The sequence below is a fragment of the Barbus barbus genome (assembly GCF_936440315.1).
Source record: "Barbus barbus genome assembly, chromosome: 6".
NCBI lineage: Eukaryota > Metazoa > Chordata > Actinopteri > Cypriniformes > Cyprinidae > Barbus > Barbus barbus.
Genome location: NC_136734.1, coordinates 20161696 through 20187665, shown reverse-complemented (window position 1 = coordinate 20187665; position 25970 = coordinate 20161696). Strand labels below are relative to the sequence as shown.

The 25970-nt window shown below is 37.5% G+C and overlaps 1 protein-coding gene across 1 annotated transcript in view; it reads right to left on the bottom strand.

The window, feature by feature from the left end:
- Positions 1 to 25970, bottom strand: part of LOC306870799 (multiple C2 and transmembrane domain-containing protein 1-like) — a gene marked incomplete at both ends in the record, with an annotated part of 154616 nt that overhangs the window by 37892 nt on the left and 90754 nt on the right. Inside the window, 9 exons of the mRNA XM_079418217.1 lie at positions 6449 to 6568; positions 8318 to 8392; positions 8733 to 8834; positions 9383 to 9485; positions 10385 to 10487; positions 14804 to 14897; positions 21469 to 21655; positions 25152 to 25282; positions 25385 to 25549. Coding sequence (XP_079274343.1) covers positions 6449 to 6568; positions 8318 to 8392; positions 8733 to 8834; positions 9383 to 9485; positions 10385 to 10487; positions 14804 to 14897; positions 21469 to 21655; positions 25152 to 25282; positions 25385 to 25549 — 1080 coding nt within the window. The remainder of the gene's footprint in view (positions 1 to 6448; positions 6569 to 8317; positions 8393 to 8732; positions 8835 to 9382; positions 9486 to 10384; positions 10488 to 14803; positions 14898 to 21468; positions 21656 to 25151; positions 25283 to 25384; positions 25550 to 25970) is intronic.

The window sequence follows — 25970 nt, the reverse complement described above, 5'->3', positions numbered from 1 at the left end:
CTCATTGGAATTTAAAACTACGCCAAAGAAGTCATTCCTGAATCTATCGCTCACAAAGAAAATCCATTTCTTTGTCTCTACTCTACAGCGTCCATCTTGTTTTCATATGCCTATAGTGGTTCCTTAACCTGTCACTGGACTCCGTTCTTAAGTTTGGTTATTCTAGCTGAGGGCCAGAGTCTGATTGACAGCTGATGTTAGCCGACACCTCGCCTGCTTGGAAGTGACCCTTCTCTCTTTCACACAACCCAGCGGCCAAGAGAGAGATGCCCAGAGCTGTGGGGCCATTCTTCCAGCCTAGACACTCATATCACCCCCACCACCCCCCATCCCCCCCACAGGGAGCTCTCCTCAGGGAGGGAACGGCCACGGACCCCAAACTGAAGCAAACTGAAAGGGAAAGAAAAAAGTTTGGATGATAGAGAGGAAAAGGAGAAACTGAATCTGCGAACACACGACAAGAGGCTTTGTCAGAGCGCATCCAGGTATTCGTAGTCGGTTCAGTAGCTTTGGCGGCCATTCCGGAGCCACGGCGTTCAGTTTCCTGTACTTCAGAGCCTCAGTGTTTCGCTCAGGGCACGTACTGTAACCTCTCCACCTGCATGGATCCCGTCTTACAATGACAATGAATGACCAACAGTAACCTAATACAAACCATGACATTTATTCATTAAACGGCATCTGAAATGTAATTTCCTGTCAGTCCATTAATCTACAAAAAGCACCGAAAGAAATCCACAAATAACTATTGCTGTTACCATCAATATCTATTATAGTTTAACTTTGGTTCGGTGTAATATAACAGGACAACAAGGATTCTTGTCCAAGACAAAGACATCACAAAGATGATTTTCTTTTATTAGAAGAAAATGCTTACGTCTATTGCTTAAATAATTCCTTTTTTTCTAAAATTAGGGTATGTTAGAATAAAAAAGTTTTTATGTATGAAGTTAATAGAAAAGAAGTGAATCTGAAGCATGATGAAAGAATGCCTACACAGTGTGTGTTTTGTTTCACTTCCCTAATGAATTTGACTAAGCGGAATATCAAACAACTAAGTGATATTAGCATTTTCATACACGCTACATCCATCTCTAACATCAAGTAGCATGTAAATTTGATTTCATTTTAAATATCTATTTGATTTTATCCAAGCGAAAGCACTTGAGATTAAGTCCCTTAACAAAAGCCGTTGCTCTAACTGGGAGAAAGCTCTGGATCGGCCAAGTGTTTCAGCATCTCGCTGGATTTTTGGAATGGAGGACGGACACGTTTTGGCAGCCAATTTCAATATCATTTTGGCACTTTGTGTTGTGGAGTGCAGGCTTGAGCACTTCAGAGCAGGCATTTGAGAATTAGCACATTAAAAGTGTGTTACCAACACAGCCTACAACAGCCCCTGTACTTGGACTTCAGAAATTAAGTCATCACATTGTGTTGATTATTTTAAATAGTGCCAACGGTGGGTAGATATACGCCAAATGAGAGGCTGATTATGGACGTCAATAACTCATCTGCTTTTTGGCTGGACTCATTAGGTGGGGATGTTTGAACTGAGTGATGCCGCACTGCCATCTTCTGGCATGTCGTGTAATGCTTTCGTTTGTTGACTTTCAGACTCGGTGTGATTTGATCTAAATCTAATTAGAAAGTTCTTGAAAAAGAGCATTCTTAAAACATGTGCTCAATCAGGAAATCTTCACTATTGGCTAGTGATTAAAACACTAGAACAGTTCATGTCAGCTTTCAAAATGTTCAGCTTAAACATATTAAGGTCTAACAACTAAATCTGTGGTATTTCATTTATACATTATAATAATGAAAAGAAAAGAAATAATAATTAAAATTAATTTTCAAAAGAAAATATCATAATTTCATCATTAAAAAATACAAAATAACAGAAATCCACATGCAACATAAATCTGGGGTCCTATGGGATACATTGCTCCATAGAAGCCGAAACATTATGTATTTTATTTTATTTAGTATATATATAATATATATATATTATTTTTTTAAATATATAAATATTTTTCTTTATTGTATTAATATAAAAGTTATATTTTACTGAGTCAAAGTTATATTTTTTTATTTATTGAGTTGAAATAAATTTTGGGTGTTATATTAACAGATTAAGCTGAATTCAATATATACCATTTTTCCTAATTTGTCACAAAACAATAAATAAAACATTCTTAGAGCTATTGGCTGACAGGTGACATGGAGCAGAAAGGTGCCACCTTGTAGCACACCACGGTTTTCCTGTCTCTTTTTTTTGGGGCGGGTGTATTTTATCTAAATGCAAAGCAGGTGAAGGCTGCTCCAGTTTCCTGTAGTAGTAGCTCTCTTGTCTGGGTGCTCCCACTGATAAGAGTCCTACTTTGCCCCACATAAAGGAGCTGGGTATCATTTCCTTACCTCTCCCCTTCCAATATATCTCCCTCTCCGTACCCTCTACACACACACACCACTCTTATTCCCCACGACACACAATACCTGCTCTATTGGCTCCCAATTCAAGGCCAAATTGCAGGTAGAGTTACGGCAAATTTGTTTGGAGGAAGAGTCTGTGCGGGAGCAATAAGGAGCTGGAGGGGTAGAGTGGCGCGCGGGGAGGGCTGGCACAGAGCGGTCTTTATGAGCACCACTCTGCCAGCCAGAACAATGGCCCATATTCACCCAGCACAAACGCTCAGCTTACAGGTGTTCATGGAGAGGGGAGGCAGACGCGCACAAACACTCACGCGGACACCCACGCGCACTTGAACAAGCGCACACACGCACACATACTCTCAGAGCTTTGTCCATTGTGAATATGCCATGAGCTGTGTCGTCTTGACTAGCCGGCCATGTGTGATTATGAATGTAGGGCTCACAAAAGTTAACACACATGTAAAGATGGAAATTAGCAGTGATGACTGTTGCCCATTGGTCGTCAAACATCAATTCATATTTTCATTCTGCAAAGACACATTCAATTGAACAATTATGACAGTAAAGATTAGTATTGTTACTAAAATTTCATAAACTATGTTCCTTTGAACTTTCTATTTATTAAACAATTCTGAAAAAAAAGAATCACTGTTTCTACAAAAATATTAGGAAGCACAACAATGTTTTAGCCAATGATGGCTGTTGGCCATTTGTTGTCAAATAAATTAATACTTTCAATCAGCAAGGATGCATTAAACTGATCAAAAGTGACAGCAAATAATTTCTATTGTTACAAAATATTTCAAATAAACTGAATTTTCTATTTATCAAAGTATCCTGAAAAAATAATCATATCCACAAAAATATTAAGCAGCACAACTGGTTTCCACATTGATAATTAAAAAATAATAATAAAATAAAAAATCTGCCACTGCTTGTCAAATAGATAGTCCCCCGCAAGTAACAGTAAAGATATTTATAGCTCTTTTGAACTTTGTATACATCAAAGAAACTTTAAAAAGAGAAAAATATTAAAAAGCACAACTGTTTTCAACATTGATAATAAGAAATGTATCAGCCAAGGATGGCTGTCAGTCATTGGTCGTCAAACAGATAGTCCCACCCCCTAACTATTGCCATTGCATGGTTGTGTCAAGCGGGTATGGCTGCCTAAAAGTTTTCAACATAAAAATGGCGTACTTTGCATATTAAACTAAGATCCAGCATAATGTTTTACTTACACGCTTCACCTTTAAGAAAAAAGGAGCAGAGTATTTGGAGCACCAGCAAACAAACAAAAAAAATCTTTGGAAGAGTTTCTGCAACAAAATCCCAACAACATAAACAAAAACACCAATACAACCTCAAAACCTAAGCTAAAAACAAGAACTCTAAAATGTCAAAAAGGCACAGACCTAAAAATACCAGAATAGCAAATCACAAGGCTTGCCACCGCTCGCAGCTGGTTTTATCTGCGCATCGCGAGCAGCCCCTTTGCTTTGGCTAACCTTTGTGCGGCAAGCACTGGAGGTTCTGTAACTCTTGAATGCAAAATCACCTCCGCTGGTGTCTGACTATTGTATTCTTTTGGCTTACAACTGTCAGCGCCTGACAGAACGGCACAGATGTGTGTCTCAGCGCAGCGGTGAAGGCTCACCTGAACCAGATGGCTGGTGATAAAGAAAGAAATCAGTGTGATGATTAAGGGAGCTCTTAAGGAGGGAGATTTAGACGGCAAAGAATAACATTACCAGCTAATGGGACAACTGTGAAGAAAATACAACAAAGAAGTTACAAAAAAACACTTTTTTTCTTCTTTTTTAAAGCTATTTTTTATAACTTTGGTAGATCAGGTCAGACGTACTGAACTGAATGTGACTGAATAATATTTTTTATAGTAGCATCTGAACATTAAGAACAAATGTAATGTAATTGTTTTTTGTTTTATTCTCCTCAAACCTCTTGACATTTCTTCCTCTGACATTTTCATTGATGTTTTTTCCCCTGACAACCATGAAGGAAAAGAAAAAAAAAGTTCAACTAAAATGTTAGCTGATCGATACAGCTGTCCCTCCGCTCACACGTGTGCCCTCGGATTTTGCTTTCGAAAGTGTACCGAAATTAAAATGTGTCAAGCAGCAAATGTTAATGGCCTACCCAGTGACACTTAAAGACACACGAGTCCCGAAACAGACAGGCCTTACAGCAAATTATGCAGCATCACAGGCAAAGATTAGCCAGCTTGTCCTGTGCTATCATTTAGTCACACGGCCCACTCACAAAGGGTGTCCTTTTCATGAAGGTTCAACTGTCCAATTGCAATCTGAAGGTGCACCACGCTATTGCTGGAGGATGTCAAAGACAAATGGGCAAAATTCTGGACATTTTTAGCACAACAGACGGAGAGATGGGAAATGCGTGCACAGGAACTAATGGATCGCCACAGAACCTGTCACTATATTTTATAAAGTCCAGTGTATGCGAAGTGACCCCAGAAAGTATTTGGGCACTTAAAACACACTTAAAGTGTTTGAAAAACCCTGAATTAGAAACAAAATACCAAATCAAGTGGCAATTATTTTTAAGAAAATATACAGAAATGCACTTTTGAAGCAAAAACTTTAAAAGAAAAAATTTTGTTAGGTATTAAATGATAAAACAGTGTATACTGTTGTATGATATACTGTTAAAAGTAATGATAAATGTACATTATGTGGATACTTTCTGGTTAGTGGATCATGTTCAGAGTTAATGTGATGAACTACATCTATGGTTACTCATGTGTGATCCGAGGAGAACTTACTTACTTCATTCACTCATTCACTAAAGTGACCTTGGGATGTATTGGTTGCAAAAATGGCTTAGAAAAATGATGCTAACTCTGAGAAAAGAAACGGATCTCCTTTGCAGATTCAAATCTGCTATTGATAACACAATACCAGTGTACTCTTCTCAGAGTTAACGTCACTTTTGTGAAGCATTTTTGCAATCAATTTATCCCAAGAATGTATAAAGTTCTCCTCAGTTCATGAATGAGTAAACACAGGTGTGGTTTGAACATGATCCACTAACATTTGACAGTCCCACTTTATATTAAGTTTTTATGATGTGGGTGGTGATGGCGCAGTGGATAAGACACATGCACATTTGGTGTGAGAGACCCGGGTTCGAATTCACTGTGAGACACCAATGTGTCCCTGAGCAAGACACTTAACCCCTAGTTGCTCCAGAGGCGTGCGACCTCTGACATATATAGCAATTGTAAGTCGCGCTGGATAAAAGCGTCAGCTAAATGAATAAATGTAAATTAAGTGGCCTTAACTACTATGTACTTACATAAAAAAATAAGTACAATGTACTTATTGTGTTCATACTGTATTGCAAAACATGATTACACTTTATTTTAAGGTGTCCCTTGTTACAGTGTAATTATACATTTAACTACTGAGTAATATTAATTAACCACATGTACTATATGTTTAGGATTAGGGTTTGGCTTAGGGTTACTTGCATGTAACTATGCATACTTAATTGTTATAATAATAGTAAAAACAAGTAACGTGTAACAAGGACATCATAAATAAAGTGTTACCCAAAACACTTTTGCTGCTATTGAGGTGGGATACAGATAAGGTTAGGGACAGGTTTGGTGGTATGGGTAGGTTTAAGGGTGGGGTTAGGTGTAAGGGATATTTCAACAGTGTAATTATAAATGTAATTACAGAAATTAATTACAGATGTAATTACATGCAGGTATTTTTAAAAATATAAGTACAATGTAACACAATAAGTACACTGTGTCAAAAGATTCATTTAAATGTAAGTACATAGTAGTTAAGGCCACTTAATATAAAGTGGGATCCATTTGACAACCAAAAAAATATCCAGATATTTACTTATATTTTAAAATCTGATATAATGAAATTCAACTGTTGCCAAACACAAATGTGTCCAAATACATTCTGGAGCCGCTGTATGTGACTGCTGGTGTGGTTGAATTCATACTGGTCCTTACCAGAAAGGCACAGATGCTCCTCTGAAAAGACTCCCACTCAAAGCAGCTGTTGATATAGCAGCCAGCATTGATCAGGAACATTATACAGTGCCTCACTCTGTTGAAGTTCTGCAGCAGCAGCTGAGTGACAGAACAAGAGACAACATTTCACAATTAAACTGATTCACACTGAGAAAACAAATATACTAAAATTATATTCATTTTTTAAACTATGTACACTACCATTAAAAATATTTTTAAAGACATTAATACTATCATTCAGCGAAAAGTTTATACTTTTGCTTGTCAATAGTGACAGCATAGACATTTACAATGTTACAAAAGATTTGCATTTTAAATAAATACTGTTTTTTTACTTTACATTTATCAAAGAATGAAAAAAAAGAATCACACTTTATGTGATTCTTCATTAAATAGCTATAGTTTCAACATTGATCATAATAACAAATGCTTTTTGAGCACCAAATCAGCATATTAAAATGATTTCTGACGGATCATGTGATGCTGAGGAATGGAGTAAGGGCTGCTTAAAATTCAGCTTTGCCAGAAAAGCAATAAATTACATTTAAAATTTTAGTAAAATAGAAAGCAGTTATTTTACATTTTAATATTTCACAATCAGAAAAGAAATCTGTACTGTATACAGTAAAAAAAAATCTTTACTGTATTTGTGATTTAATCAATGCAGCTTTGGGGAGCATACAAAAACTTGTTTTTATCTTACAGGCCCCAAACTTTTGAACAGTAGTGTATATAATATGCATTTTAAATGATCATAATTTGATGTGGAAAAATCTTAGGTCTAACAGCACTAGAATAACTGAAGTTCAACATTTAGAAATAATCGGAAAACTACTTTTTAATGATGTTGTTAGGGAATACCACTGAAAATACGATACTAGACCAAATTAATGAAGAAAAAAAAAAATCACAAATTAGAGAAAACCAAACCATATCTATCTTTGTATTTGTATGAGTAGGAAGGAATTATTTATTTATTTACTTATTTATGCCTCTTTAATAAAATGGTCTTCTTCATGTTTTTGAGTGCGGGTGAACTGCAAATGACCGCTTCTTCCTATGTTCACGGGAAGATCAAAAGCTCCTGGTCGCATAATGGCTTTAAAACGCTATGGCTTTTATCATAGTAAATATCCACATTTACCGTGGTGAAGTGTAGGATTCGGGCTATCCCTTTAAAATAGGCCATTTGTGTTTGTCATTTGGGACTAATCAAAGTACATTCGAGGTGAAATGCAAAACCAAACTACTAAAGAATAAAATATGTCCGAGATGTTCGACGAAATGAGCTTCAACTGTTGAGGAGACAGTATCAAGAAGCAAAAGCAAATCTTGTGGAGATAAATTTGATATGTTGCCCTCGCCGTTCAGTTTTTGTGCAAGTCTTGCTGTCTCACTCACAAACAGTTTTGGTGGGGGGGCAAATTCCCACCAAAAAGTGCAGAGTGGGCACTTTCTAGCATGCATTCAGTGCGTGACAGATAGAGAGAGAGTGTGTGTGTTTGTCCCAAGCAGTGTCTCAGTGACAGGTCTGATATGGGACAACCCCTACAATTCAGCTCTTTGTCAGGGATGGGGGGGGGGGGGGACATTGAACAGGGTGACAAAAAGAAGCACAGCAGAAGAACCACTGAGGTCCAAACTAAAGGATGGCCAATCTACTTATGCACCCCCAGCGTTGACAGCTTGACATTTCTATTCAGCACCTCCAGAAGAGAAGGAAGAGACAAGGAGAATGAACGAGAGAGAGGGGGAAGACGAGGAGAAAGATGCTGCTGTCTACAACTTGTGTTGGGCGAGATTTTATTAATGTCTTCAACAAAGGTGCGATTAAAGTGCTCTCGTTACCTGTTTGGACACTCGTGGCTCCTCCTCGATGTATTTCTGTTCGATGGGAATCAAAGTTCTCATGCCAGCTTTTACCTGCAACATATAAACTTCATGCGTAATTGAATGCAATAATCCACCGTCGAGATCAAGACGTGATCATGATGCATCATTAACAATCTAATATATCAAGACATCCCTCCATTTCACACACTCCACACCACACGGCCATGTGACGCTCTCTCACACTCCCGCCTAAAATGGCGGACGGACACACACAGCGTTACACAGACGCACAAATAAAAGGCTGAGGAAAGGGGAGTCTTCAGTAATTAAAAGAGAGACAGACAGCCCGGGAGAGGCTGAAGAGAACAAGCAGATAAAGAAGTAAAAAACGCTAGAAAAAAGCAAGCGAGAAAAAGAGAGTGGGACTTACAACGTTATAAATCACGTCTATTTCGAGAAAGATGACCCCTTTGGTTGGCCCTGTCAGTTCCTTGCTTTTCAAGGCGTAAGCTTTGCGTTCTCCATTTTGGATCTGCGGGAGAGGGACATGACAGCCGTCTGTCTGGCAATACCCAGCTGAATACACTCTCCATGTGACCTTTGAACCCCAGCTGCTGCATCTGACAGAGAGCCCAAAACAACTGTGGCGGCTCTGACAAGTACCTGTTCATTACGGCCCGACCACTGTCAGCCGCAAATGAACTATCCTGGGGAATCAGCCTGGGAGCGCACATTGCGTCCCCCCTTATCTTTTCTTTTATTCTCTGTTTTTGTTAGTAGCTTTTTTTCCCCCAGTGTTTTTCTCACTTTCACATCTTACTCTATGATTACTAAAATCAAAAAAGGTTAGACACATGCTTTGTTGATTTTTCCCCAATTTTTTGAAAACTTTTTTTTGTATGCATGTGTGTTTTTCACACTTTTACATTTTACTCTATGATTTCTAAAATCAATGCATAAATAAATATATATATATATATATATATATATATATCAATTAAAAGATACATTTTTAGTGCATTTGTCCAAACTCAAACTGATTTATTGTTGTAAGAAAAAGTCTGCAAGCTCAAAACTTACATTTAACAACGGAATGGCCACTTTGCCCAAGAAGTCGGCACTTCGGTCTCTGTCTTCGTCATAGACAGTCACCTCTAAGACTGAGTGGATGTCTTTCACATTGCTAGTTGAAGAAAAAAAGGGGTAGGTGAAGAAGTCATTGACTAATATTAAACACTGAAAAGATCTTTCAAGTCATGACAAAAAATGTGATTCATCTAAATCCTTGGTGACGATCTCCATTGTGCTGGGGTTAAAAAAAGATGCTGCAATTCTCCATTTGAAATGCTATCTTAGAAAAGTAGGCTAAAGAGGAGAAGTCTAATGAAAGAAAATGAGGTTATTCTTTAAGAGATGAGCGCTCCAAGGAGAGGCTAGATTACCCAGCTTTCCATGGGAATTCACAAATGAATTTCCAGCCGTGAAGATTGAAAGATTATTAAAAAAAAACATCAATGGAACAACCTCTACATATCGAACTAATATAAGAAATTATGTATGGCACATTATCAAACGGCACAATGGCTGTATTTGCAGAGGGAGTGTAATCTTGAACAAAAGTTCATTTTCTTCTTAAAGAAAAAGTTTACTTATGTGTCACATTTTCAACTACCAATACAAAGCTTAATTAAATAATCCTGACTACATTATCCTGTAATCCTCGGCTCTCAGATGTATCTCTGTAAACCACATAGCTCTTAAGTACAGTATTAATAACTAAGCTTCTTCAATATAATGGGTAGAAAAAATATATATTTCTCCGTTCAATTTTTTCCGCCCAATTTAAATTTTTAAAAATATATATACATTTTAAACTAGCTAAATTAACTGCAATTATCATATTCTATGCATACTTTAAAATATTTCAATTTTAGACATTCACGTTTTTTTCTATCAGTATTTTGTTTATCAGTATTGCAGGTGACTTGAAAATATATCATAAATTGTCAGACTAAAAATATGAGATTATATGCAAATGCTAGCACTCTCTCGCACATGCATATACACGCTTTTGACACTTACAACGTGAAGACTTTGTTCCACTCTGGGTTGAGGTTTTTGTACACGGTGTGCGTCTGTAACCGATCGTTGCTGAGCTCCACAACACAGAAGGGGTCACTCTTGCCTGTGAGGGACACACACACACACACACACATTAACTTTATCAGTTTCGCTGTATTTACTGTGGTGTAATCCACTGGGTGGTGCGCTGGGGGGAAAACTACCTGATAAAGGTGATGGGACAACGAGCCTGAAGGGCTGGATCAAACCACACTGCTGTCTTTACCCAAACTAAAGCTTCAGCAGCAACTTATCACTGTGGAGCTGATTTGATATATTCATTTTGTCCCCGTGTGGAGTCGTTTGCTGTTGTTACACCGATACAGTGGTTTTCACACAGTTAGATAAGCATTTCAGCCTTTGTGCTGCCCTAGAGCACCGTGAGGACATCTCTATCTCTGTCTGGTGTGAACACACACACATAGCTGATCGCAGATGGAGGACAGATGGGAATGATGACTTAAATGTATATGGACTGAATAAGGGAAATTTGTAGAAAACTTTCCGGGTAAAATATATGGAGATCATTGTAGATATTATCATGAGGCTGTTTCCAGTTGCTGACAGGGCATTCATATTGACAAATTAAAATGTCTTGAAGTGAGACACTTTTTAATAATCCTTTTTATCAATATATTTTTAAAAGTTCAATGGAATATTATAAGTCATGTACAAAATATATTATTATAAGAAGTTGACTCTAGAGACATATTTATATAATCCTCTGTCCTACATGCTTTGAAATCAGCTAATTATATACACATGTAAATAAATGTTTGTAATTTAAAGGAATATTGTTCTCAACGAAAACTTAAACAACAAACTCTTCATATTAGCTTTGATCTAAACTTTTTGAATCATTAAACAAATCTCTAAACAAAACAATTGGGAGCACTTTTGTTGTTTGTTACAGAGCATCATTTTTAAAAGCTGGGGCAAAAAATAACATCCATAATGGTAATTTTTTAACGTGCTGCAAAGTTCAAATGCAGTATAAAATAATTCACTTTTCTGCATGTGAATAAAAGAAGGAAAGACATTTAGTTGACAAGCAAAATAAATGTCACAATGATCAATGGAAAGTCCTTGCTGTCACCAAGCATATCAATTTGAGGGGTATATTGATCAGACTGAATATATACTTAATTCATTTTTTTTTATTTAAATGCAGTGATTACACTATGATGTGTCTGATATAATAAAATAAGTTATATTGTATAATTTCTTTAAATATGTATTTTTATGGTGTATTAGAAAACAAATCTGCAAAACAAGTTACAGAAATTCAGTTAGGAGATAAAATTATGGATTCAAATTTTCTCTTTACTTTGTTTAAAAATATTTTGTAAAAAAAAAAATAAAAGAATTAAATCCTCTTCCTAATTTCAAGCACTCATTTACAATATATTCACACAAATACTTAATTTGCCTTTGACTTCCTGTAATTGTGAATATTTTCATCATTCAAAAATAATTTTCATCTGCATAAATTATTGTATATTGATAGGCACAGGAATGTACCAGCCTATTCAATATCCTCACGGTGACACTCGGTCATCCTCTGCGACAAACTACTACGTGTTCGTGAGGCAGCTGTCTGAGCAAATTACACGCTTCGCACTGAATGAAACTTTGACTCCCCAGGTGTGGCCGAGCAGATGCTATCTGTGGGTTAATTCTGGGCAAATCCTCACAGACCGGCGAGATGAGTTCAACCTGTTTGAATTTGATGAGCGTGCGGCACGCTGACGTACAAAACGGTAATTACATTTTTCAGGTCTGGAAGGCATTTTAAATTAAATGCAGGAACGGTGTTAAGCAGAAGTACCTGCATGAGAGGAGCATTTAACCGCCCATAGGATTATCATATACAAACACACGGGTGGCAGCAAGGGCAGAACAGTTCCTACTGTTGTTAGAAAACTGATTGTTAATAAAATTTCCGACTGCCAGAGTAATGTCTGCATCCGAAGTGATCTATGTGAAGTATTGAGTGGCTCTATTCAAAAGGAAAGCAGTCTCCTGTCCCTAAATACTGTTGGTTTTACACACTGTCACCATTTATCCTGCTGGCCTGGAGTGGAGGCACTCCAGATAAAAGCCTCAATTAATTACAATGAAAAACAGACAGAAAGGAGGGGTGGGACAAAAAAACCACATTCGGTGTTGCAAGAAAGAGAACTAAGATTTCCCTCTCTTTTTCTTTTTCTCTCGGCCACATTATCTTTTATGTTCACTCTCCTTGCCTTCCACTTTTCCTGGACTCTCCCTGTCTCTAGTGAGCTCTCTATTAGAGGAGGCACTGTTCCGTGGCCCGTAACCTTGTTGGCTGACACCTCGGTGCCAGGGCCGATTGAGACGGTGAGTCCGTGAGTGAGCCGGGGCTCTTAGAAAAGCTTTGTGCGCCGGCGCTTTGTGGCGGGAGAGGAGTGTGAAATCAGAGCTCATGAGGAGGCCACGGTTCCCCTGGGAACGCCAGACCGAGCTACGAGGTCAACGTAGTGGGCCGGACCCCCGGAGAGGAGCGAGTAAAGGGGCGATTGCAGAACTGTTCAGCGAGCAGGAAGGGGGAGGCTGAAGGGTGTGAGAGGGGAGGGGGGTGGTCTGCCATTGAGCATGTCTTAATTAAAGGCGTCGATTAGGCGATTAGAGAGACAGCAAACGCAAAGCGCTTAACGGAGAGGAACCTCACGAGATGCTCCACCTTAAGAGTGACGGTGCTAATGACCTCTACGTCTCTGCTGCTAATTCTCTCTGTCTCTCACTCTCTCCCTCTGTCTTTTCGCTCTTTGTCGCTGTTGTTTATTTCTGCTGCCTCACACCTTGTCTGCAACCGATTGTGTAGCCTTGATTAATATTCTTGTGCTGCAATTCTCAGCTTCGTTTCCCACACAAGTGGTCAAATCAGAACTGGCGGTGCCTGCAAAATCTTTAAAGCTAAGCACATATTTTTCAATGTTCAATATTTTTATCTGTTTGTCTGACCAGTGGTAGATGATTTGGAGTGTTTGAGATGAACCATAGTATTTGTGATTCTGTTTGATGTCAGTGGTGCAGAAATTACACTCTTCATTTTTAAAGAAATAATTCACTTAAAAATTAACATTCTGTCATCATTTAATTATCACGGCTTTCCAAAGTGGAATGACTGTCTTTTTAGTGTCCAACACAAACAGAAATACTAAGTAGAGTGTTCAAGCTGGGGGGTTTTTTCTATAAAATGAAAATGTGGCAGGCATTTGAAAGATTGTTTTCTAGATACTGTAACTCTTTAGTGTTCAATGAAAGAAACAAACTCATGTGGGTTTGTAGCTACATGATGGTGCATAAATTATTTTGTTTTATTTTGTGGTGAACTAAATGTTTGGGGTAAGATTTTTTCAAAGAAGTCTCTTATGCTCACCTGCATATATTTGATTGAAAATACAAAAAAAAAAAATATATATATATATATATAATATAATATGTACATTTAAAATAACCGTAATCTATTTTAATATATTTTCAAATGAAATTTATTCCTGTGATGGCAAAGCTAAATTTTCAACAGTTATTACTCATATTATTCTTAAAAATCAGTCTAATATACTGATGTTTAGTAAACATTTTCTCATTTTTTATCATTGATATTATTGTTGTTGAACAGTATTTATTTCTGTGGAAATGTGATACGTTTTTTCAGGATTCCTTGATGAATAGAAAGTTTAAAAGAACGGAATTTATTTGAAATAGAAATCGTTTGAAACATTATAACTTTTTATAAGTTTAATGCATCATCGTTTTAAAAAAGTATTCATTTCTTTAAAAAAAGAAACTTACCCCAAACCCTAATGGTAGTGTGTTCCTTTAAGCAATGTCAAGTCACATAGAAATATCTTTTTTGAATAAAACACACATAAGCTGATTCAGTTGCAATGAGGTCACAGTTTCAAGAAAAACAGCCAGAAAAAGAACAAAAAACAAAAACTAATACATCTAGATGCATTTTAATTCTGTTGTAGCATTAATAAATGACCCAAGGTAAGTGTGTTTATGTCTCACTCCGATTCTGAATAAGAATCAACTCACTGCACCGTCTCCAATCTTTTTTTCAACTTGATAATATCTAGTGCCAGAAACTAGGCCTGTCCACTGCAGACCTAATTAAAAGTAAGAATTAATGGAAACCGGAGCAGACGCACAAGAATAAAAAAAAATATGTTTAAGAGACACAATGATCTCAGAAACCAACGATCCATTAGCACAGAGCAGAATGCAATATTATCAGCCTTCTGCTGACCATTCCAAGGGAAATGATAGGCTTTATCAGTAACTGCGGAAAACAGAGTGACAAATCATATGTCAGGATCACTGTATGTGTGTGTGGAAGGTTTTTCTTACCTGTAACATCAGCTGCCATCAGCCCCTCTGCTCGGATCACCTTCACCTGCACCATGCCCACGTCTTTAATATTGTGAAAGGATCTGAGCAGACTCTGTTGAGGTCAAAGAAGAAAAAAGCATTTGCGAGTATAAGAAGTCCCGTATCCACACAGCTGAAGAATATACAGTGGTCCAAAGAACCATTTGAACACTTAAATTGTTCCAATTTTACGTTACAATGTATAATTTTTACTGCATACAATAACAAAATATTGATTTTTCTAGACCTTTTCTTTGAACTAACTTGACCTAAAAAACTTGTTTTGCTTGTGTTTGTGCAATATATCATTAAAATACATTAAATGACACTTTGTACTATATGAAATAAATATAAAACGATATTCCATTACATAATATATAATGGAATATTATATAAGTGTGGCATTAGCATTTAAATATTTTTTCTATATACTTTGTAAGCTTTAGAAATGCACTACTTACTGAAATAAAATTATATAAATAAAAAGCAAAAAACAATCAACCAGCAATTTGTCTAGATGGGCGATAGAGGAATATTACATTACTTTAAATCAGTCATAGTTGAAACTTTATAAACCTGTTTAAGAAGCCAAGATTAATCCTTACACGTGATCTAGAACAAATCCAGATGCATATAATATAAAATGCAAATGCTTATACAAAGTACAATATTCTATTTCACATGAGTGAGAAGAAGAAAACAAATGAATAAAATAAAACAAATGTCAGAGAGCATGTGTATATACTCACATACACGTTCCTCCGAAAAATAATTTCTTTCAGTTTCAGATAACTATGTGAGCAATTAAACGAAAAGAAAAACAGAAAATACTAGCAGAGACGCCACTAAAACTGTAAATCTTCGGGATGTGGATAAACTGCTCAAAGACAAGTGCATCAGCAAAGACACTTAAGCATGATTTATGAGCGAGTTAATTACGCTCATACTGATAAAAGCCTCTCATTGAGAGACCATAATACTCCATTACAGTTCCTTTGTGTGTCTTTTGTAGCATTAAAGGGGCTGACATTTAGCCACGAAACAAACTAGGCATCACACACTAACTGTGTGGTCACAGCATGAACAATTTCTCTCTCCCCGACTCGTTTTTTCGCCACATTTTATAGTGTGTACCGTTTTGTCAAACAAAAAGAATAGCAAAAACATGCATATAGTAATTAAATATATAAAAAATGGCAAACAGAAGAAATAGAGAGCAAACAGACTTGTGTTTAGGATTTTTCTTCTGAGAAAAAAAAAAGAGTTTCAAGAGATCTCAACAACAACAACAAAAAAGAATCTAATATCTATTATATTTTTCTAAAACAGAATTATATTTCATAACTGTAATATCTCACATTTTTAAGGTCTAAACTATTATTCTAACAAATATCCTAAAGTTAAAAGTTAAAAGGGAAACAAAGCTTAGAAGTCTCCTGAGCTATAAAAGAGCAACCACAGAGAATTAAAACTTTCCGTGTCTACTAAATGCACAGTAATGAAAAGTTAAATTCAATTAAATTAAATATGCCTGTACATCTCTGCCCTCCATATGAACCGCAGTAAAAGTTGAAGAAACTTGTGACATTTTCCAGACGGACACTTTGAAATGTGAGTGAATAGAGCTGGACTGATAGAGATGACACAATCTCACTGGTGTGCCGTCAAAAGCACTGGAGACCTCACTTTAATTCTCTTTTTGGCAATAAGCCCTACACATACCCAGAGGAATAATTATAATTTGAATTTCTCAAGTCGGGGCCAGGCTGCAGACTTAATTCATTATACACTCGGACTGGCTTTGCCTGTTACGAACGATATTATTGTTGAAAATCCTCTGATAGCAAACGAGTGAAGAGGGGGAAAAAAAATCAAGTGATGATTGAGGGGGAAAATTTATTTTTACACATACATTCAATACATGATTTCTCAGTAGATATTAAGGGCTTGTTATTTATGATTATTGCAGCCTTGAAGAAAAGTGGCAGATTTTTTGGGTAGGGAGCTGGTGCATTTCCATAGCAGAGGAATTTCAGATTTGCAAAGGGTGCTGGCTTTTCAGACCCCTCAAAAGACAGGCAAGGAGATTGAAAAGCTCAGGAGATGAGGCCTCTTTATTTTTTTAATGAAAGGCTATTTTCCCACCCACCTCGGCTTTGGGGCTGGCAAGGCAAGGCCAACTCATATGGTACTCTGAGGAGGAGAGCGGTTTAGTCCCATTACAGGAAAGGGGTAGTGCATAAACACTTGCGCACACACACACATACACACACAGAGCCCCTTCTAACCCCCAACCAGACAGTAGGGACCGAAAAGGGAGAGAAGGGGAGGGGTGAGATGGCGGGGCTGTGTCTTGAGTGACAGCTTGTCACCGTGACGTCTTATTCCATCTCTGTTGGGGAGAAAATGAATGTCACCGCGCGGAGCCTTATGACTCGCTGTCATCTCGCAGGCGCTCACCTTTTATCAATGCTCTAAATAACATTTCAAGCCCACCGTCTCCAGCCGGACAATCGGGGACATTAAATCGGATGACTGTGAAATGTCATAATAAAAATGGAATGCTAACAGCTTCCACCCCCCTCTTCCCTGCCTCCCTCTTTTGCTGCTCTCTCACTCTTTTCCTCCTACTTCCCGTCCTTACACACACACATTGCTGTACTTGTTCACATTTTGATTTGGAAGCAAGTGACAGGGCCAGAGAGGAACTGTGCGCCTCCACTTCAGCAGAGGTCACCCTGGCCCTGATGCCATTAACGTCCATTACACACGAGTCGCCCGCACACGCCCGGCTACTATTAAAATGCATAATTTCGCTCTGCTTACAACAACAGCTGTGAAGCGCAGATACAGTCTTCCTCTCTGGGAATATTGAGAAATAACTGCTTAAAGACTGACAGCCGTGAGCTCCGAAAAAGATGCAATCGTATTTGAGGCTTATCTTTTTCATTTTTTTTTTTTTTTAAATCGAGAAGGACTAAAAGAACATGATTAAATGCAACTATGAATAGAAAAGAGATTTAAGCACTAAGATGTTTCTGAAACACAAAGGCTTAAATTTATAGTTATAGTTATTCATTAATTCACATCTATTAATGTTACTTAATGAATAAATTTAATATGAGTTCTATTAGTATTACTACTATTTTACTAGTGTTCATTTTAAATACATGTCAATTAATTTTTTTTATAAATTAATGAACATGAATACATTTATTATTATTAATTATATTGTTCAATGATTATTAGTTTATGCATTTATTAAATGTAAAAAAAACGCATTACTATTATTACTGTGATTATTAGTATTACTATTGTTACTATAATATTGCCGTTAGCTCATCAGTTACTAGTTTTATGTAAGTAAATAAATAAATCCATTCTGTACAATGCTGTACAAGTATTGCTCATTTTTAACTATTGCCTTAATTAATTGTACACATACAACCTTACTGTAAAGTCTTATACATATTTATTGTGCACACAGAAAAATAAAGCCAATTCAAGTTTAGGCAGATATGTCTACATAAATGAAAATCTTGCATGTTAGTAAATGAAAGAGCTGGAGATGTGACGTGACGTGCTGAATGACAGGTAGACGACAACAGACATCTTCATTCTCTGCCATTAACACACCTTGACAAGGCTCCCGGGCCCACACACCCTATATGCAAAGCGCTGAAAGTCATCTGATATGCCTCCTCCACTTTAATGATGTATCTGAGGCTGGTGCAATGCTGCATTAAAAGACTTAATTGCATTCTGTGCAAACCCCCCCCCCCCCCCCCCCCCCAAACCCCCATCCCCGCCAAGTGAGGACATCCACAGTTTAAATTGGTAGCATCTGCAGTTTCACAGCATCTCTATACCTCAGACACCCAGCCTACCCCCCCAAACCTCCTGCTCTTAAACACTTTATTTGTTTGGAAGACATCAGCAGCCTCCTAGCACTTTAACACAGAGCGTTGATAACTAGTTATGGGCGTTTTGCGCCGCATTTCGGTTATCCTCAGACAGCTGATCATACAAATGTTGGAAGCCCACACTCTCACACTGGCCCTGTCTATCTTGCATATGAGTGGACCACCACCTTGCCCGAGCTAATCTGTTTAAGGCGTATTGTGCGGCACTAACACTGGCACTTTCTGTTATCTGCCACGCTTGATAAAGTGCATCTTTATTAAATTCCCTTCTGTGAACGGGTGTCAAGAAGGGAACCGGGAATATGCTAATAGCAGGGACAAATTAATGTCCTTTTTTTTTGGAATCCACTCCTCCATTTAGCCCCCCATCTTCTCTTGAGCATATCTGTCCCTATCGGACTGCAGGCTAGGGTGCTAATGAATGCCTGGATGCATAGTACAAGGTGGGGGAGCAGGTGGGAAACAAGGGAGTGGAACATCTATCCTTTACCACTAGAAAAAAAAGACTGGTGTTGTGCAAGGTGAAATAGCTTTTTTTTTTCATTTTGCTCACCAGCCCCTCCCATCTCAGCGACCAGTATCCCATCTTTCCCCCCTTTCTTGCCAGAAGATGCAAAATTCTCCTTTCAATTCTGGTCCAACAGCTCCCCCTAGTGGACTTGGTGTGACAAGGTGGCGTCGGAGAGCCCGACGGCGCTAACCCGTTTTACGCATGGATATGTAGGTCACCTGTCCGCCGTTTGGCCTGTGGAGTGTTTTCCACCGGTACTTAACCGAAGATCAAACACACCTCCCAGCATGACTTTCCACTTCAATTAGAGCAAAGTATTGCGCACAAACCTGTGTTTCGCCAAGAACCAGGTTAGCGAAACACGCTGGGCCCGCGGAAGCAAACCTAAACATGTTGGGGCTCTTAAAACAGTCGCAATTCAAGAGCTTCTTCTGTCACGTTACCCCCGAGAGCAGCTGTATCGAGTGTGAACAAAAAGTGGCCCTTTTGTTTCAGCCCTGTCCCTCACTATTGGCATGTAAAGAGGTGGCAGAGAGCTGCAAATAGCGGCGAATGAAGGGTTAACAGGCTAAAGACAAAGCGAGAGGCTGAAAGCATTGTGCTAGAGTGAGGACTGAAGGGCCTCGGGGCCATGATGGGCCAAAGGCCTCCGCATAGGGACACTGGGCTCCTTTCAGCCCGGGCCTTTCAAGAGCACACCCTGCCTGAAAAGAGCCTGTCACAGCCCCCCGCTACTGCTCTCCTTCACAGCTCTCTATCCCAATCAGCTCCTCTCTCCCTTTCCTCAGAGAACGGGGAGGCCCGATCCTTCTCTCTGCAGGCCTGAACCAATCTCTGGCCCCCAGAGGTTGAGCGCTTTTCAAAAGGAGGTCATATCGCTGAGGTTCTGCCAGGTCTGAGAACCCGACGCCAACTGAGACGCAATTCAGCTCCGTCTATGCATATGAGGCACATATACACTGAGAGAGAACATTTCAATACGGTACTTTATCAGAACACTACATTTGATGGGCTGAGAGATGTGCTGTCACTTTAAAACACTTCCTAGATGACTCTACAGTGACGTTCATTGACGTTTCTCGTCAAAGATTCAGTCAACAGCTCAATGGAAATCACCTCAAAGGTTGTCTTTTGGAAGTCCTGTTTATGCTACCAAAATTTTGTAATACCCCATTTCACCAAAAAGTCATGTCACACATAATCATGACCGATTGTTTAAGTTATCGAACACTGGTGTCACTTCAGAGCACTCTAGCACATCCCTAATAGCAGAATATATTCAATTTAGCAAGTGTTATGTTGAGGTGCTTAATATTTAAAACATCTCAATAAATGAATCATCAATAACACTTTACTTACAGCTTTTATGTATAATGCATTGCAAAGGGTTATTAAAGGGTATAATGCATTAAAAGTATTCATAATTTTATCAATATATCATAAATAATTATAACTGAATTTAAAATGCATAGTGTAACAAAGAATTGTTATAAAAAGTGTTATAATGTATTAACTGTGGTTACAGTTACTCATGAGATTGTATAATGCATTATAAGGTGCATTACAAGGCATAATTAATGCATTAAAACTACTTTTATAATGCATTCTACATATTTTAAGTAAAATGTTACTGAATCATCAAGACAGGCTGAAAGTTTTCCTAACTTTAGGAGGCTATTTATGCACATTCTTAGGAACTTTCTGGATTTTTTTTATGAACATTCTTTTTAGAAATTCAAATTTCTAAAAAGTTTTTTTTTTTCAGAACAATTCAAGAAGACAAAAATAAAAATATTTTTAAGAATTTTTTTGGGGGGGGTGGGAATAAAAAAGTTCTTAACTTTATTATTAAGGTGGAAAATAAGAATATAGCAGTTAAGAAGAATGTTAAGAATTCATCTTTCTTGAATCTTGCCACTGGTTTTTGGTGACAAAAAATAAATAAAAATAAATAAAAAAGCAGTCTTTGCTACCATAGAAAGGTCTATTCACACCCAACCTGCATTTTCAGCTTGTATTTTTAAAAACTAAGTAAAAGGAATTTCTATTGTCAGGTGGAGACAAGGGAGTTTCCATTGGCTATTGTTTTATACTGAGTAATGATATTTTCTATCCCTAACTCTCATTGTTTATACTGTGCTAATGATCATTTCTATGCCTAGCATTTTAAGTGCACTCAAAGTGTTTTGAATATGAGAGTTTGTCCTTACGTATCTGTGGAGAATCTCCTTCCTCTCATGTTGGTCGTCCAGTATGTTAACAGACAGGTCAGCGATGGAGACAGCAGCCGAGGCTGTGAGAGTGACCAGCAGCACCAGTGTGCCCTCACCCTCCAGCAGAGGCAGGTCCAGTCTGTGTGTGCACTCCTTTGAGAGAAGAGAGAGGTCCACCTGGCACCTGACACACATGCAACACCATCATCATTATCATGTTGTCTTACAGGATATCACGTGCATGACAAGAAAAAGACACAGCAGAATAGAGAAAAAGAAACCTAAACAAAATAAATGGGTGTTTCCTTAACTGCTGGCACTTCTGACCCTGTGGACATTTAAAAATTAAAGTCCTTAAACACTGTCATAAACAAATGTCATTTCCACCACAACTCATAACCTTCATTTTGTAATGGAAAGAACATTAATGGAAAATTAATTTCTCTTATAAAATGTTCACCTCCTTTTTTTATCGCATTTGATGGAAGTGCATCTTAAGCTCCTCACTGACTCTCATCTCCTCTGTAAACAACTATACTAAGCTGGTTGTGTTAAAAATGTCAGCACAACAAACTCAAACACTCTGTAAATGTGAAGTTTATTGGTGATAATTACACCAAAATGTGTAGAGGACATGACAGGTTTTTTGGTCGAGGAAGCAGCTGGTTGCCACAACACAGCTTTGCTCATAAATATTTATGATCAGTTATTAAATTAGTTTGTTTGAATATTTTCATTTCACTTTTGGCTGTTTTGATAAAAGATCTGCATTATGTATTGATTCTAAGAGATTTGTAGTAAATAATTTGCTAATTTCCAAGTCAAACCTGGAATTTTACGTATTATTTATTCATTCATTCATTCATTGAACAAAATGAATAATTTTACTCAGCAGGAACTGTAAATGAGACCTATTTTAATGTGATTATTATTAATAATAGGTAAAGCAATCCTGTTACATTCAAATATCTTTTAAAAAAAATCAGAAGTAACCAATCGCTTTTTTTCAACTTCCACCTTGCATTAACAGTAACAACAAAAAGTGCATGAGCAAGAAAAAACCACAAGAGAGAAAACGGCTGAACAATTGCACTAGAATACAGTTTGGTCCCAGCAAATACATATGTAAATATTCCTTCACATGTTCCCACTGTGACAATGTGTTCTACTCTACAGGAACATCATGCAGGTACTGAAAGCAATTCAATTGATCTTGAATGAAGTAACTAATGTGGAGTTCAGTGCTGGGGCAGGCTGGACAACTCATGGTCAGAGAGGACTCAAGTAGATGAGCGTTTAACAGAGGGAAATAGCCAATTACAAGAATGCCACCTGACTGATTCTGACATGCCACCTCTATGAACAGGAGGACTGGTGTAAGGAACAGACAGGAAACTAAGAAAACTCCGCTGCCTCATTCTCACATCGCACAGCCATTAACTCTACTGTCAATCACTCCTAATGGGGTTTTGCCAGAGTCTGCGATTTTCAAACTCTCTCCCTCTCTCACACACACAGGAACTGTCTATGAGAGGACAGTTTGAAGAATGAATGACTTTAGCTGTAACATACCGTACAGCAAACCTGTTCTTTAACAGTATTAGACTTGTGATTGGTCAATGACAGTATTTTGCAGTCAACTTTTATATATATATACATACATATACACACAGCGGAGTACAAAGTACAAAGAAAACAAAACAAATAAGTTCAGAAATTAAGTTATGCGTAATAATATGGAATGAATAATATGGAAAGTATTGAACACATGAAGAAAGGGAGGTTCAAAAAGGCATGGAAGACCAAGACACCAGCTGAATTCTATCAGTAATTAGAAAGCAATCCTTCTCCTAGTCAGTGGAAATTAATATTAGCTGGTTCAGTCCCAACACCTACAGTACCAGGATGATGATGATATAACAAGGGTGGATATTTCAGCAAGACAATGATCCCAGACACAGCCAAGAAAACTCTCAGTTGGTTTCAGAAAAAGAAAATAAAGCTCCTAGAATGGCCCAGCCAATCAACTGACTTGAATCCAACGGAAAATAAGAACTAAAGATCAGAGTTCATAGAAGAGGCCCATGGAACTTTCAAGACTCTGTGGAAGAATGGGCCAAAATCACACCTAAGCAATGCATGCAACTAGGAGGCATCTTGAAGCAGTTACCAACAAAAGCTTTTGTACAGCTTTTGTACAAAGTATTAAATAAATTTCAGTAGTTCAATACTTTTTTCCCTGTGTCATTCCATTTTATTACACATGACTTAATTTCTATTTGTTTTGTTTTCTTTGTATGTATGGATTACTTTGCTTGTTACCTACATCTGGTGAAGATTTCAAGTCAACAGCACCTCTAGAAATATATTTACTGAGAAAAATGGTGACGTGATCAATACTTATTTTACTCGCTGTATTTATATATACTATATATATATACAGTTGAAGTCAAAATTTTACATACACCTTTCAGAATCTGCAAAATGTTAATTATTTTACCAAAATAAGAGGGATCATACACAATGCATGTTATTTTTTACTTAGTACTGACCTGAATAAGACATTTCACATAAAAGATGTTTACATATAGTTCACAAGAGAAAATAATAGTTGAATTGATAAAAATGACCCCGTTCAAAAGTTTACATACACTTGATTCTTAATACTGTGTTGTTACCTGAACGATCCAAAGCTGTGTTTTTTTTTTTTTTGCTTAGTGACAGTTGTTCATGAGTCCCTTGTTTGTCCTGAACAGTTAAACTGCCTGCTGTTCTTCAGAAAAATCCTTCAGGTCCCACAAATTCTTTGGTTTTCCAGCATTTTTGTGTTTTTGAACCCTTTCCAACAATAACTGTATGATTTTGAGATTCATCTTTTCCCACTGAGAACAACACATGTATATATATATATATATATATGTGTGTGTGTGTGTGTGTGTGTGTGTGTGCACCTGGTATTCATCACGTCCTGGGGACCAAATGTCCCCACAAGGATAGTAATACCAGTAAATCTTAATCTTGTGGGGACATTTTTTGGTCCCCATGAGGAAACAAGCTTATAAATCATACAGCATAAAGTTTTTTGAAAATCTAAAAATGCAGCATGTTTCCTGTGAGGGCTAAGTTTAGGTGTAGGGTTGGTGTAGGACAATAGCACATACAGATTGTACAGTATAAAAACCATTACGCCTATGGGATGTCCCCATAAAACATGGAAACCCAACATGTTTGTGTGTGTGTGTGTGTGTGTGTGTGTGTGACAGGTAAATTGTGTAAATACTTATCACTGTGTTGTCGCTAATAAAAATACATATGTATTTTTTATGTATGTATTTATTTGGAAAGCAGCTTTGCTTTGAGGTCCTTAACAAATTGTCAGGGTTTATTTTCCATCAATTATTGGCTATGAAACATACTGTATGTACACTTTTAAAATTAAAACCTAAAAACTCTATATAAAGACTTTGGTTTTTGTTAATGTATCAAATCATTTGTCACAGCATTTACTGTACATATAATTGCTCTTTTGTTGTTTAAGATTGTTTCTATTGTCCTCATTTGTAAGTCGCTTTGGATTAAAGTGTCTGCTAAATGACTAAATGTAAATGCATTGTAAATGTTAATCAAATTAGACTATGAGAGTGTGAGAACAACACAAAAAAGTCAAGTGAATGACCAACCTGCCCATAAAATCATCTTTTTTCCCTGCATCTTTGTCCCAGATGGTGATATCAATAAAACCGCCCTGCTCATCATACAGGTGGAAGTCAAACTGCTCTCTCCACTGGGGGTTTAGTGTTTTTGGTATTGTCTGCATAGAAGGAAAGAAGCACACTTGATCAGAATTTACCTTACATGAAAGAAAAATTCTCAAATGAACAAGTAACTTAAATAAAGCTCATGCTGACCATACCTTACTTTTGTACTTTTGATAACCCATTCTGAATTTGACATAAGGGTCACTGAGGCCATTGGCGTCCATAGGCTGGAGGTCACGGGCCTCGATAAGGCTGATGCTAACAATGCCTCTCCACAACTGAGCCTTTCTGTGAACGTCTGATAACCTCAGACTCTGATGCTGCAAAGTGACAAAAACACATCCATATACACACTCACGTCAGGCAAGATACAATCCAATGTGAAGAGAAAGTCAGTGAAGTTAAAGCTGAATGGCAGACAGTGTGTTTGTGGTCAGAAATGTGATGTGAAAACTGTGCAGCAACATGGAAGACACATATTTTGGGGACACAGCATGTAAGGACAACATACACACAGAGAGTGACGGCACTGAAAAGACACAGACAAACACAGACAATGTGTGTCAACGGTATCTTTCCATGAGTAAAACATGAATATACACCACTGTGCAAAATTTTGGGGTTGGCAAGATTTTTAAATGTTTTGAAAGACATCTCTGCTGCATTTATTTGATCAAAAATGCAGTAAAAACACTAATAGTGTGAAATATTACTACAACTGAAAATACTGTAACATTAAAA